This window comes from Megalobrama amblycephala, linkage group LG2 (assembly GCF_018812025.1).
Source record: "Megalobrama amblycephala isolate DHTTF-2021 linkage group LG2, ASM1881202v1, whole genome shotgun sequence".
Classification (NCBI taxonomy): domain Eukaryota; kingdom Metazoa; phylum Chordata; class Actinopteri; order Cypriniformes; family Xenocyprididae; genus Megalobrama; species Megalobrama amblycephala.
In genome coordinates this window covers 34,825,602-34,838,579 of record NC_063045.1, presented here as the reverse complement: position 1 = coordinate 34,838,579, position 12,978 = coordinate 34,825,602, and the positions used below count along the sequence as shown (strand labels likewise).

Below are 12,978 nucleotides of genomic sequence, written 5' to 3'. Positions count from 1 at the left end.
CTTAAAAATATATCTAAACTACGACATATGAAGAGTTCAGATGCAAAAGCCGCTAAACGCCATCTCTGTCAAAAATGAGATAATGACATTAAACGAATGCTTACGGCACGTAGTACACGTTCAACAAATCACGTGCTTCAAATCCTCTAAATCGCAGCGTCAGCCCATTCAGAAATATCGGTTTGTTGGCAAAAGCCTCTAGACGCCACTTCCCTTTGGCAGCAAAAGCCGCTATATTCCGAGAACCAATCAGAAGGCGCGAATCGAATCATATGATTCCGAGCGGTTTCAATATAGCGTCGCGCTGAGGAGATTTTTTTAGAGTCAGATTCAGATTGAGATTTTTAAAATAAAAGATGGAGTACGATGAAATGGATCAGCCTGTCCTACTAATATTGAATGGCAGAAGAAAACGTTATTTACCTCAAAACTCTGCCTGTCATAAGGCAAAATAGCCTACAGTGGAAATGGCTTGGTCGCAATTGTATCATGCACTCATAACAGTTCTTCGTGCAGTGCCGTTACTTTGAAGGAATCGGATTTATTATATCAAACAACAGCTCTATTTCGCCAAAGACAAAGTCAAACAAGATGCTATTCTTCTGTCTCATATGGAAGCTGTACGTGCCATATAAACGGAGGAGGCAAAAAGTGGAGGCTGAATAGAAGAGACGTGTTAGATCCCTGTGTAAAGAGGTTTGTCTACCGTTTAGTTTTTAAGTGATAAGTGCTCTCATCTTTTTCAGGGTTTTTAGTTGCATCTTTAGTGATTTTTCAACTATTTACCATGTCTTGTCCCAAATAGGTGGATTTAGAGGTTTTTGCAAAAAAAAGCACAAGTGGATTTAGCTGGTTTTGACGCAAAAGAAAATTTAACTTGTTAAACCAATAAATTGTCTAGAGTGACATTTTTGAAAAAAAGTTATTTTATTCACTAGCTAATAACCTTATCATTACCTTTAAAATGAAACTCCTGAGCTTGATCGTAAAAGCCTGGTAAAAAATGCTCATTTTAAAGAAAAGAAGTCTGATGGATTTAGAGGGTTTTGCATCTGAACTCTTCATATGCTCTCAATGAAAACTGCAGAACAGTTAGTTCATGCGTTCATGACCTCAAGGCTAGATCACTGTAATGCTTTACTGGGTGGTTGTTCTGCTCGCCTGATAAATAAACTACAGCTCGTACAAAATGCAGCAGCTAGAGTTCTTACTAGAACTAGGAAGTATGACCATAATAGCCCAGTTCTGTCATCACTGCATTGGCTTCCTGTTAAACATCGTATAGATTTTAAAATCTTGCTAATTACTTACAAAGCACTAAATGGTTTAGCTCCCCAGTACCTGAGCGAGCTCTTAAAGCATTATAGTCCTTCACGTCTATTGCAATCTCAGAATTCAGGCCAGCTGATAATACCTAGAATATCAAAATCAACCGCAGGCAGTATATCCTCCTATTTGGCACCTAAACTCTGGAATAATCTTCCTAGCATTGTTCGGGAAGCAGACACACTCTGTCAGTTTAAATCTAGACTAAAACGCATCTCTTTAACCTGGCATACACATAACACATTATAAATTTATATTTTCAAATCCGTTAAAGGATTATTAGGCTGCATAAATCAGGTCAGCCGGAACCGGGAACACTTCCTATAACACCAGATGTACTCGTTACATCAGACCAAGGACCTGCACCTTGACACAACCACAACACAGCCCTGAAGTATCAGCAGAGATTGAGTCAACTAGATCATCCACTGTGAAGGCCTCATCAACAAGACAACCAGTAGCGCAGCTCCTCAACAACCATCCATACCGGCGTGATGAATACAATCCTCAACTGGATGGAACTGAAATAAATACTTTGAATGTTGCGATCCTATCGGACTTATGATAGCAACCTGAGTCGTAACAAAGCACTGTTCGCCAGAGGAGAACTGGCCCCCCGACTAAGCCTGGTTTCTCCCATGGTTTTTTTCTCCATTTTAACACCTATTTACCACTTGTTTGCCACCTGATGTCACCTGTTGGAGTTTGGGTTCCTTGCCACTGTCGCCTTTGGCTTGCTTAGTTGGGGACACTTGACATTTGACTTGACATTTGATATTCAACAGTGCTTTGATCTGCCTGCATTGACACTATTCTTTAAGAGCTGCTGTGCAGCCAAAATAATGTACCAGTTATCAATGTAAAGCTGCTTTGAAACAATCTACATTGTAAAAAGCGCTATATAAATTAAGGTGACTTGACTTGACGAGTCGTTACATGTATACCTTGAAGCTAAAATTGTTACATGCAATGTGACAGCGCTTACCATATGATTTTCCATTGATGGAGCACCTGTTGAATGTCATGATGTTCTGGGTCAAGGTTCCTGTCTTATCAGAGAAGATATATTTGATCTGACCCAGCTCCTCATTGAGAGTGGTTGTCCTGGCTTGGGCTGGTGTGTCACTCTTGACGTGGTACATTTTACGGTCCCAATCAATGAAATAGCTGTTGCCTAGACGAAAGATCTCAACACTATTGACAGGGGAAAAAAGATCAATAGCATTTTGATCACACTTTATATAAGGTGGCCTTAACTATTATGTACTAACATTAAATACTAACAAGACTATGGATTTACTGTGTAACTGCATGCAGTTCTGGAAAATTCCCACATTCATTGCTAACAAGTATAAGATATGGTTAGGTTTAGGAGTAAGGTTAGGGTTAGGATTATAGGGGGTAGAATTAGATTTTGGGGAAAGGGTTGAGTTACTATTTGGAATAAAGTTCAACTAAAATATTTACATGAATTTCATAATTTTATTGATGTATTTGGTATCTCTTCATTTTGTATCATAATTTTGTTACATCATTATTTTGTTTAAGATTGTTTAGAACTTAGCAAAAATACATATAAATATAAAAATAACAATAATTAAATCCCAGATTTGTCTCAAATGTTTTGACCTCACTGTTTGTAATTATAATTAAATGCATTATAACAAAATATATGCAGATGTTTCAAACTCCATGTATTGAATATATGAAATATGCATGCAAATAACAGATCATTTTGATTTAATATAAATTAATATAAGTTTTGACCTGACATAGAGAGAGAGAGGCACTAAATTGTTGAGGATGATGACATAGGACCAGAAGGTGAGAAATGCTAAGAGAGATGTATTCGCCCCATCAGCCCTGGGAAGGAAGGCAATGAAGGAACTCCCTTCCTGGTATTCCCAAATGGCATTCCCAATGGATAAGATTGTACACATGAAGGCCAGAAAACCAAAAATCTAACACACAAATAAACAGGATTTGAAAAGAAACATCACAAACACAAGACAAAATATTTCTAAAGATATTTACACAAATCTACTCACAAATATCACCAGGACATTCATGAGGTGATCAATGCTGGTTCTCTTGAAGATGGATTTCCCAGAGTTCTGCATAAGTTTAGTGTCAGGACCTAGCCAAATTTGGACAGAACTGTTAAACTATAATATAATCTGAGAAATTTTGAGCCAGATTTACTAACAGCTTGCTCCAGTGCAAACCCAGTTTTGGTGTTTAAAAACTACAGTCAGGATTTATTAAAGACACGCAGTGAAAATTTAGCAATGAAAAGGCGCGGACATGTGGCTGACCTTACTGCATATGTAGGAGTTTCCTTTTTAGATGCAGAATTCATAGGAGGAGAGTATTTAAATAAATCTTGCAACACGATTTAAGGTTTGCATAGAATTACTGTACCATTATTTAACACCCCCAAAAAAGCATGTCTTCAACCATTTTGTGTTTGGAATGCTATGATAGTTACTGTAGGAGGATAGTTATCGTTGCTTTTGGTAGATCGCATTAGTCATAATGGAAATGAGCTTCTGCGTCTGTGTTCTTAAATTTGCAGATTTTCAGTAAATCACCCGCAGAACTTTCCACTCCCATCCGTGTTTTTTTATGGGATTGTGGTCTCACGTTAATTTGCCCTGTTTATTAAAACTGGCCCTTTGAATATAAGCATAAGAGGACGTTCACACAGAACACGTTTTTTTCATTCCACTGTGCTACTTTTCCATTGTTTTTCAATGTAAATGCGCTAGATGGACGTCTTTAACCGTTGTGTCTCGCGTCACTTTGCAGCGTCTTGAGCATGAAACAGCATTCTAAAAATGTGGCGCTCAATTTAAAATAAGTTCAACTTTTAAAAAAACATGTTTCTAGACCTTGCGCTTTTTCGTTCCACTGTCCTGCTTCTCATGTTTTTAACAGCAGAAACGCATTATGTGTGAACGGGCCCTATACAAAGAACTCATGATTCCACACCTCCAAACACCACCAGGCCGAAGCACCACTCTGTGTTTCTGAGAGTACATCCTCTGAGCAGAATCCTGTCATTATCCAGAGATAATGTCTCTCCTCCCACCGTCAGAGTTCCTGTGAACTTATCCAGACGGTTGTTTGGAGGCTCACAGCACACCTCACCTGAGACATACAGTATAAAATTAATACGCAGACAGGGACAGGGACAAATTTTGTCTTAGTAAGTTATCCTGAATATAAATTTAGAGCTCTGAATTTATAAACGTGAATGTGATTTTAAACAGTAGACATGCTTTTTTACAATTCAATTTTAACAATGTCCTAGCAGCCTCTCAGAACACCTTAGAAACGTCTCAGGTTACGTATGTAACCATGGTTCCCTGAGAACAGGGAACGAGACACTGCGTTTGAACGCATAAGGGGATCGCCATCACGTGAACCGGTGTCTGAAAGCAATTATCAAATCCTACCAATCCTATTGGCCGGTGACAGACTATGACGTCATTAAAGACACAACCCGGAAGTATAAAGGAGCGCCTAGAGAATCAGTCAGTACCTTATCGTCTGAGGGACTGTTCAGCAGGCAGCCACAATGCATGGCAGGTAACACAATGTCTCGTTCCCTATTCTCAGGGAACCATGGTTACATACGTAACCTGAGACGTTCCCTTTCGAAAGGGAACTCTACAGTGCATTTGAACGCGTATGGGGAATGATATACCCATGCCGCCATGCTTGAGGGGAGTGCATGCCACAAATGGCTAGACAAACGTCAGTACCTTTAAGGAAATGTGGCCAGGGGGCCCGAGGGAACCCTAGCCAGTCACTTGTCAGTGGAATGTACTCGACCCTGATTGCCACCAGGGAGGCCCAACCTGGTCTACTTTACTGAAACCTAGTCTTGGCCAACAGCCTGTCTGATCACAGTCTCCAATCACATTTCTTCAGAGAAGATATCCAGTAAGAGTGACTGCAAAAGCAGCAGTAACTAACTCAGACCAGAGCGTAGAGACAGGCATCCCAGAGCAAGACTCAGCTTAGCACTTTTTTTACCCTTACTAATGAGGGGAGTAACACTCTGCTCAATCCTAGGATCTACTCAGCGCATGATTATTTGCAGCAAGGAGGCTGTGCACTCCAAAGGAACCCAACAAGGGGAGTACATTTAACAGCCTGGGGGCTGATCCTCAATAGGGAGGCCTCAGAGAGGCCTTCAACCATTGACCAGCTTAGGGAGCTAAGTACTATAAAGGACAACCCTCAACGAGGGGAGTACAGAGCTCAACCTAACAGGTAAACCGTACTGTAGGCACAAAATCATGGAGGCCCAGGAGGGGCCCTGCCACATGACACAAATTCTACATGTGTAGAAATACATTACAGCAGCCTTGCTAAAGACCAACATGCGCCCAATCTGCTTAGAGAACACCCAGAAATGGGAGGGGGAAGCTTAGAGGAAGGCTTGTTAAGGCCACGCACCTGAACAGCTTGCTTGCTGATAAGCAAATCCAGCAGATTAGACTGAGAGTGCCCACATAACAATCTACCTAACACAATCCGAGGTGCACTCAGTAAAAACACTTTTTACTCTTTAAAGCAAGAGGAGTACAGCATATGCCAACATGCCCTGCAGGAGGCCCAAAAGAGGGCCTACGACTTCCAGACATGTGGCATTAGCTCACGGTAGTGTTCTAAGCTCTAAGCGAGACAAATAGAATAACCAAGCTTCTCAAATGAGGTTAACTAGTTTAACTCAACATGAGCCATCATACCACCGGGTCTCAAGTGAGGTTAACCAGTTTAACTCAACCTGAGCCATCATACCACCAGGTCATGTACTCAGTACAAACATATTTTTACTCTTAGAGCAAGAGGAGTACAAATCTATGCCATCATGCTCTGAAGGAGACCCAAACGGGGCCTACAACTCAGAATGATACGTGGCACCAGATTCTAGTGGCAATTACTAAGCTCTCAGGGAGCCACATATAGAACCAAACTATTCAGTGAGGTTAACTATTAGCTCAGCCTGAGCTTAATTCCAGTCAACACATTCCAACAGGCAATGTACTCAGTAAAGCACTTAACACTCTTAAGGCAAGAGGAGTACAAAAAATTTCGCCAACATGCTCTGATTGAGGCCCAGACCGGACCTACTACTCCAGGAGACACGGACGTGCGCCAGTGGCAGTGTCAACAACTATAACAAGCCTGCGCCATCATGTTCTTAGAGGAGGCCTAGACCGGGGCCTGTGACTCCAGAAGACACGTGGCATCAGCTAGTGGCATCTGTCTAAGCTCTAAGGGAGCCTAATCTGAGAACCAAACAATAAAGTGAGGTTACCTAGCTTAACTCAACCTGAGCTTAAATCTACACATTCCAACAGGCAATGTACAGTAACAACACTCTAAACCCTGAAGTAGGGGAGTACAAAGATATGTTATTGTGCACTGAAGGAGGCCCAAAACTAGCCTACCACCTCAAACAGACATGGACATAAACCTGTGGCAATGTCTATGTTCTAAGTGAGCGAAACTCTGACCAAAAACATCTACCAACAAGAGCTTGTGACACAACAAGCTACAGTGTTTAGAAGGAGGCTTATCTCACAAAGATTTCGACTCCAACAATCCAGAACAATTCTTGTGGCAGTGTTTAAACTCTAAGGGAGCTATAAAAGAACCAAACTGAATAGTGAGGTTCCCAAAGCAAACTCAACCTGAGCTATGCATTCCAACAGGCCATGTACTCAGTAAACACCTTTACTCTTAACGCAAGGGGAGTACAAATTAATCACCATGCTCTGAAGGAGGCCATAACGAAGCCTACTACTACAGAAACAGTTGCTAACCTGTGGCAGCAATAGAGTACAGCTCACATTGTGTAGGGCAAAAACTAGAACTTAAAGCATTAAAGTGATGCTTTATTAATCATTCATGACATCCTGAAACTCAAGGATGGATGCCTTTCACTAACCAGAAGTTTACACATCTATACTGAATCGTACTGAACAGGAGCTAGATAAAAGCTTACACCGTTATACTCAAACTTGAATGTTAATTCAAGGGGTTCAGTGGAAAAGGCGAACACAGTATGAATGAAGTTCTAGACAAGTGGGGCCTACGCAACACTAGCATTCTCTTATCCACCTAATGATAAGGGGCCTACTACCTGAGACGGCACCAGGGAGGCAAATGATAGCCTGCTACCTTAGCTGCTATCGGTCTTGCACCTACACTAAAGGGGTAAAGGGCTTTTTGGCCTGACAACCCTGAAAGAGGAGGCCAGAACTAGGAAGCTATACAACCTGACAAGGGATAGTAATAATACAAGGGGGAATGCTTTAGCAAACACCTAACCCTAGTTCTTAGCCTAAGCCTGCCAGCCAGCCTAGGAGGACGACGCTAAACACAGATCTATCTAAAGTAAAGAGTGCTAATCTCAAAACAACTCTAGCTATGACCAGAGGAGAAGCTACTCTACCGATGGTGGCCATTTTGTTTGCCAAACCAAAAATAAATCGTTCAAGCCAACCTAATGGTTTTTCAAACTTCAGAGCCCTTAAAAAGGCCTTACTCTATTTTTTCCTTCTATACGCCCAGGAAAAACCATACAGGAAACTTAAGGTCAGATATACTTGTAAATACAGACCCAGCTTACCTTCCTGCGGCTCGAAGACCGAAGACTTCTATCACGGAAGGGATTAAATCTAGGGTCCTTTTTGGCCTAAAGGAGCCTCTTTACTATCAAGCCAGAAGGTGGGCCATCAGAATTTTATTCATCATCGGCCCAGTCCTCAGCCTGACTGTAGGAAATGCCTGAGCGTGTTTCATTTTAAAATTCCATTACTCAGGAGGTGGAAGAAGAGAGGAGAGGGTAGATTGAACTACCCTCACAGAGAGGAAACCAATCACTGATGCTGCTGGCGTCTGTGTTTGATTATCTCCCTCAGATCCTGCTTCTTCTTCCTGGAGTCCTGCCTTCTCTGGGACTTGCTCCGAGGAGGAGGAGGTGCCCGAGAGGCAACACTGAACCTCTGGCCCTGTCTCCAATCCTCGGATTGGGACGGGCCAGGACCTCCTGTCTGTCTGGGCCCAGGATTGGATCTGAGCGGTATGCAGGTCTTAAAAGCTGCAGAGCGCGGCTTCGCCTCTCTGAACTTTCCCACCACTGCCTCGACGGAGGTACCGAAAAGTTCAGAGGGTGAAACCGGTGCATCGAGGAGAAAGCCCTTTTCTTTCTCCTCGATGTCAGCCAGGTTCAACCAAAGGTGTCTCTCCGTGGCCACCATCGCTGCCATTGATCTTCCAATCAAAGCAGCTGTTTGCTTAGTGGCCTGGAGAGCCAGATCCATGGTGTGGCGCAGCTCCTCTACCGCCTCAGGGAACAGACCCTGCCTCTGATCCAGATCCCTCAGCAAATCAGCCTGGTAGGCCTGTAACACCGCCATAGTGTGTAAAGCCACACCAGCCTGACCCGCTGCCACGTATGCCCTTCCATTCAAGCGAGAAGTCACTTTAAGGGGCTTGGAAGGCAGGACCAGAGCTTTCAGTGTCGGGGCCTACCCTGTGATGAGATAGTTCGCGAACATCTCGTCAATAGGGGGCATCGACACATGAGGGCTCAACCCCTCAACATCAGTGAAATTCTCCTGCTGATGCAGATGAATACGAGCCGAATATGGGTTCTTCCATGCCTTCTCGATAACTTCCAGCAGGTCCGCATACGCTGGGCAGGGAGACTTTGAAGTTTCAGCAGGCTCACCTGCTCCTCTTCAACAGCCATCTCCTGCTCTCTTGGGTTTGCAGCCAGAAGAGAAAGATCCGACTAGATCTGACGATGTCATTGACAAGACATCGTCATCATCCAACAGCTCACCCTCATCAGCTACAGAGGGTTGAGAAAGATTTACACCTCTCTCAAACTCCTCCGCGAGCTCCATCTGCGAACCCATGAGTTCAGTCGCCACTCTGCCTCAGCATGTGCAGGGCCAGAACCACCAGGCACTGATGCCGGCTCCTCTCCGCTCGAGAAGAGGGTCAGATGAGAGCGAAGCATCTTCATAGGCAGATGCTCACAATTCACACAGACAGTGCCCTCAAGCACCGGCCAATAGGATTGGTAGGATTTGATAATTGCTTTCAGACACCAGTTCATGTGATATGCGTTCCCCATATGTGTTTAAATGCAGTGTAGAGTTCCCTTTCGAAAGGGAACCACTAAGCAATGCCTAGCAAGCTGATATCATGCAGTTACATTATGAGTATGTGTCACTCACCATTGAATGCTGCTAGTCTCTGGATGTCATTGCCCAGGTCTCCTGTGATTGTCAGAGCTTGTTTCACCTTCAGGTTTGTCTCTCTGTGAGGCAGAGGAAAAGAGAGACTGATGATGGCTCTGGTACACAGTTGAAGTCACAGATGAAGTCACAGTTCACAGATGAAGTCCATGTTTACATGCACATGCTCAGTTACTGACCCGTCCAGCTCAGCCGTCTCAATGTAGATGAGGTTGAGAGGTTCACTACTAGAGAGCAACAACAGATCAGCCTAGTACACAGGAAAGAAAAAAAAGAAAAAAAATTTTTAAGTTGCTTACTAAGTTTTAATGTATTATAAAGTAATTAATCATGTTTTTTGCACTGGACAAATTTTGGTAATTCATAGTTTTCAAGTGACATCACAGCTTTATAGAAACACTAAGTTTGTACTAAGTACTAATGTTGAAAGACAGTGATATTTAAAAACCGAATTCAATATACACATAATTGATGATACATATTACTTACAGGCAAATACATGATCCCAGAATATAAACACAATGCAGTTTCTCATGAAGTGTTTTTCCATAGAAAACCATTAGAAAAATCTGAACCATTTAGTGCATTGCGTTCATATTCTGGGCTCATCTGTGCGCCTATAAGCATGCTGTTACAACAGAGACACGGAGACTGAAGTAGAAGCAATCCAGTTAAGTATTTATTCACAAGTTGATGAGCACAGAGTGATAGCAAGCAGAAATAGAGTTCTGAGAGATGAATGGAATGTAATACTGTCCTTTTAAACTTGCAGATGCTGGATGAGAGATGCAATGGAGGGAGACGATGGAGACACTCACACACACAGGTAGGTTTGCACACGGGGAGACCAGGAGACGAAGGAGATGAAGGAGATCGCTGGAGCAGGTAAATAAGTCGTTTGGTAGTCCTTAAGGTAAGCATACATATGGTGTAGTGCGAACGAGACCGGACAGTGAGTGTGTGTGAGTGTGGTGGCTTTATGGTGCTGGTGATTGCCGAGTTAATGACGTGCAGGTGGCGGTGATTAGAAGGCTGGTGATTGGGTGCGTGGGTACTGCAGTGAGGTGGAACCTGACGTGTCTGTGACAGTACCCCCCCCTCCCACGGCCCGCTCCTGAGGGCCGCGGACCTCGACGCCGTGGTGGTCGTCCTCTAGGTCGTGGGGCAGGTCTGTCCGGGTGATTGGCGTGGAAGTTCTGTAATAGGATAGGATCAAGGATATCATTCTTGGGCACCCATGAGCGTTCCTCGGGGCCATAACCTTCCCAGTCAACGAGGTATTCGAGCTGACCACCACGGCGCCGGGAATCCAGGATCTCATGAACCACGTAAGCTGTGCCGTCCTCCAGGATGAGTGGAAGGGGGGGCTCGGCGGCTGCCACGTCAGGTTCTGTGGAGGGAACAACAGAAGGGTGGTGAGGTTTAAGCATAGAAACGTGGAAAGTAGGATGAATTCTACTATACTGTGCAGGGAGTTGGAGACGGTAAGTGACGGGGTTGATCTGCCGAAGGATGGTGAACGGGCCAATGAAGCGGGGACTCAGCTTCTTGCAGGGCAGACGCATCCTGATGTCCCTGGTGGACAGCCAGACCTTCCGCCCCGGTTGATAGACTGGAGCGTCGGAGCGCCGAAGGTCGGCTGTCCTCTTGCGTCTGCGCAGGGCTCTCTGCAGTTGGTGGTGAGCTGAGTCCCATACCCTCTCGCTCTCCCGGAACCAGTAGTCGACTGCAGGGACGTTGGAGGGTTCCCCATCCCAGGGGAACAGCGGGGGTTGGTAGCCGAGTACGCACTGGAAGGGTGTTAGTCCAGTTGTGGCTTGACGGAGGGAGTTCTGTGCGTACTCGGCCCAACCCAGGTACTGGTTCCAGGAGTTCTGGTGGCCGTGACAGAAGGTACGCAGGAAGCGGCCAATCTCCTGGATCTTCCTTTCCGTCTGCCCGTTCGACTGAGGATGGTATCCAGATGACAGGCTGACGGTCACACCCAGGAGGGAGAAGAAGGCCTTCCAGACGTGGGAAATGAATTGGGGTCCTCTGTCGGAGACTATATCTTCAGGTATTCCATAATAGCGAAAAACATGGTTGAATAGCATCTCTGCAGTGGCCATAGCGGTAGGTAGACCCTACAGGGGTATCAAACGGCAGGACTTAGAGAAGCGGTCTACCACCACCAGGATGCACGTGTGACCGTCAGACTCAGGGAGATCGGTGACGAAGTCCACTCCCAGGTGTGACCAGGGTCGCTCAGGAACGGGCAGAGGAAGTAGCTTGCCGGTGGGAAGATGGCGTGGACTTTTGGAGATGGCGCACTCCCTGCAGCCCTGCACGTACCTTCTGACGTCGTTGGCCATGTTGGGCCACCAGAAGCGTTGTTTGAGCAACGAGAGGGTCTCATTGACCCCCGGGTGACCAGTGCCAAGTGATGAGTGGGTATTGTGCAGGAGTGGAGTGCGACGTGCCCGTGTGACGTATTGCAAGCCTTGGGGGCAACCCGGCGGAGTGCATGTGGAGGCATTGGAGGAGGGAATGGTTTCTTCAGACCACTGGATAGGGTTCACGAAGATGGACTCCGGCAGGATCTTTTCAGGCTCTTCGGGCTTTTCCTCAGGGGAATGGATACGAGACAGAGCGTCAGCTTTAGTGTTCTTAGAACCAGGGCGGTAAGAGATGGAGAAATTGAATCTCGAGAAAAACATGGCCCAGCGAGCTTGGCGAGGGTTGAGTCTTTTGGCAGCCTTCAGATATTCGAGGTTTTTATGGTCAGTGAGAACTTGAAACGGATGAGTAGCCCCCTCCAACCAATGCCTCCACTCCTCGAGGGCAAGCTTGACGGCCAGGAGTTCGCGGTCACCGATGTCATAATTGACCTCCGCCGGGTTGAGCTTGCGGGAGAAGAAGGCGCATGGATGGAGTCTACTTGGCGTCCCCTGCTGCTGTGAAAGGACCGCTCCCACTCCGGTGGTGGAGGCGTCCACTTCCACGATGAATGGTAGATCCGAGTTAGGGTGGACGAGGAGGGGAGCGGTGGTGAAGGCTCTTTTCAGGGTCTCGAAGGCGTTGGTGGCAAGTTGGGACCAGGACAGAGACTTGGGCTGGTTACGGAGTAAGTTGGTGAGTGGACTGACGATGGTACTGTAATTCTTGATGAATCTGCGGTAGAAGTTGGAGAAACCTAGGAATAGTTGGAGCTCTTTGATAGTTGATGGAGTGGGCCAGGACTGGATAGCGGTGACCTTCCCCTCGTCCATCCGGATGCCACTGTGATCAATGATGTATCCCAGAAACTGGACGGATGGCTGGTGAAAGGAGCACTTTTCAGCTTTTAGGAAGAGGTGGAACTGCCGTAAGCGTTGAAGGACCTCCG

The 12,978-nt window shown here is 45.3% G+C and overlaps 1 protein-coding gene across 1 annotated transcript in view; it reads right to left on the bottom strand.

The window, feature by feature from the left end:
- Positions 1-12,978, bottom strand: part of atp8b5b (ATPase phospholipid transporting 8B5b) — a 41,827-nt gene that overhangs the window by 21,480 nt on the left and 7,369 nt on the right. The window contains exons 6-11 of the mRNA XM_048172838.1: positions 9,794-9,864; positions 9,594-9,676; positions 4,318-4,476; positions 3,375-3,463; positions 3,094-3,287; positions 2,312-2,520 (exon numbers count right to left, since the gene is read on the bottom strand). Coding sequence (XP_048028795.1) covers positions 2,312-2,520; positions 3,094-3,287; positions 3,375-3,463; positions 4,318-4,476; positions 9,594-9,676; positions 9,794-9,864 — 805 coding nt within the window. The remainder of the gene's footprint in view (positions 1-2,311; positions 2,521-3,093; positions 3,288-3,374; positions 3,464-4,317; positions 4,477-9,593; positions 9,677-9,793; positions 9,865-12,978) is intronic.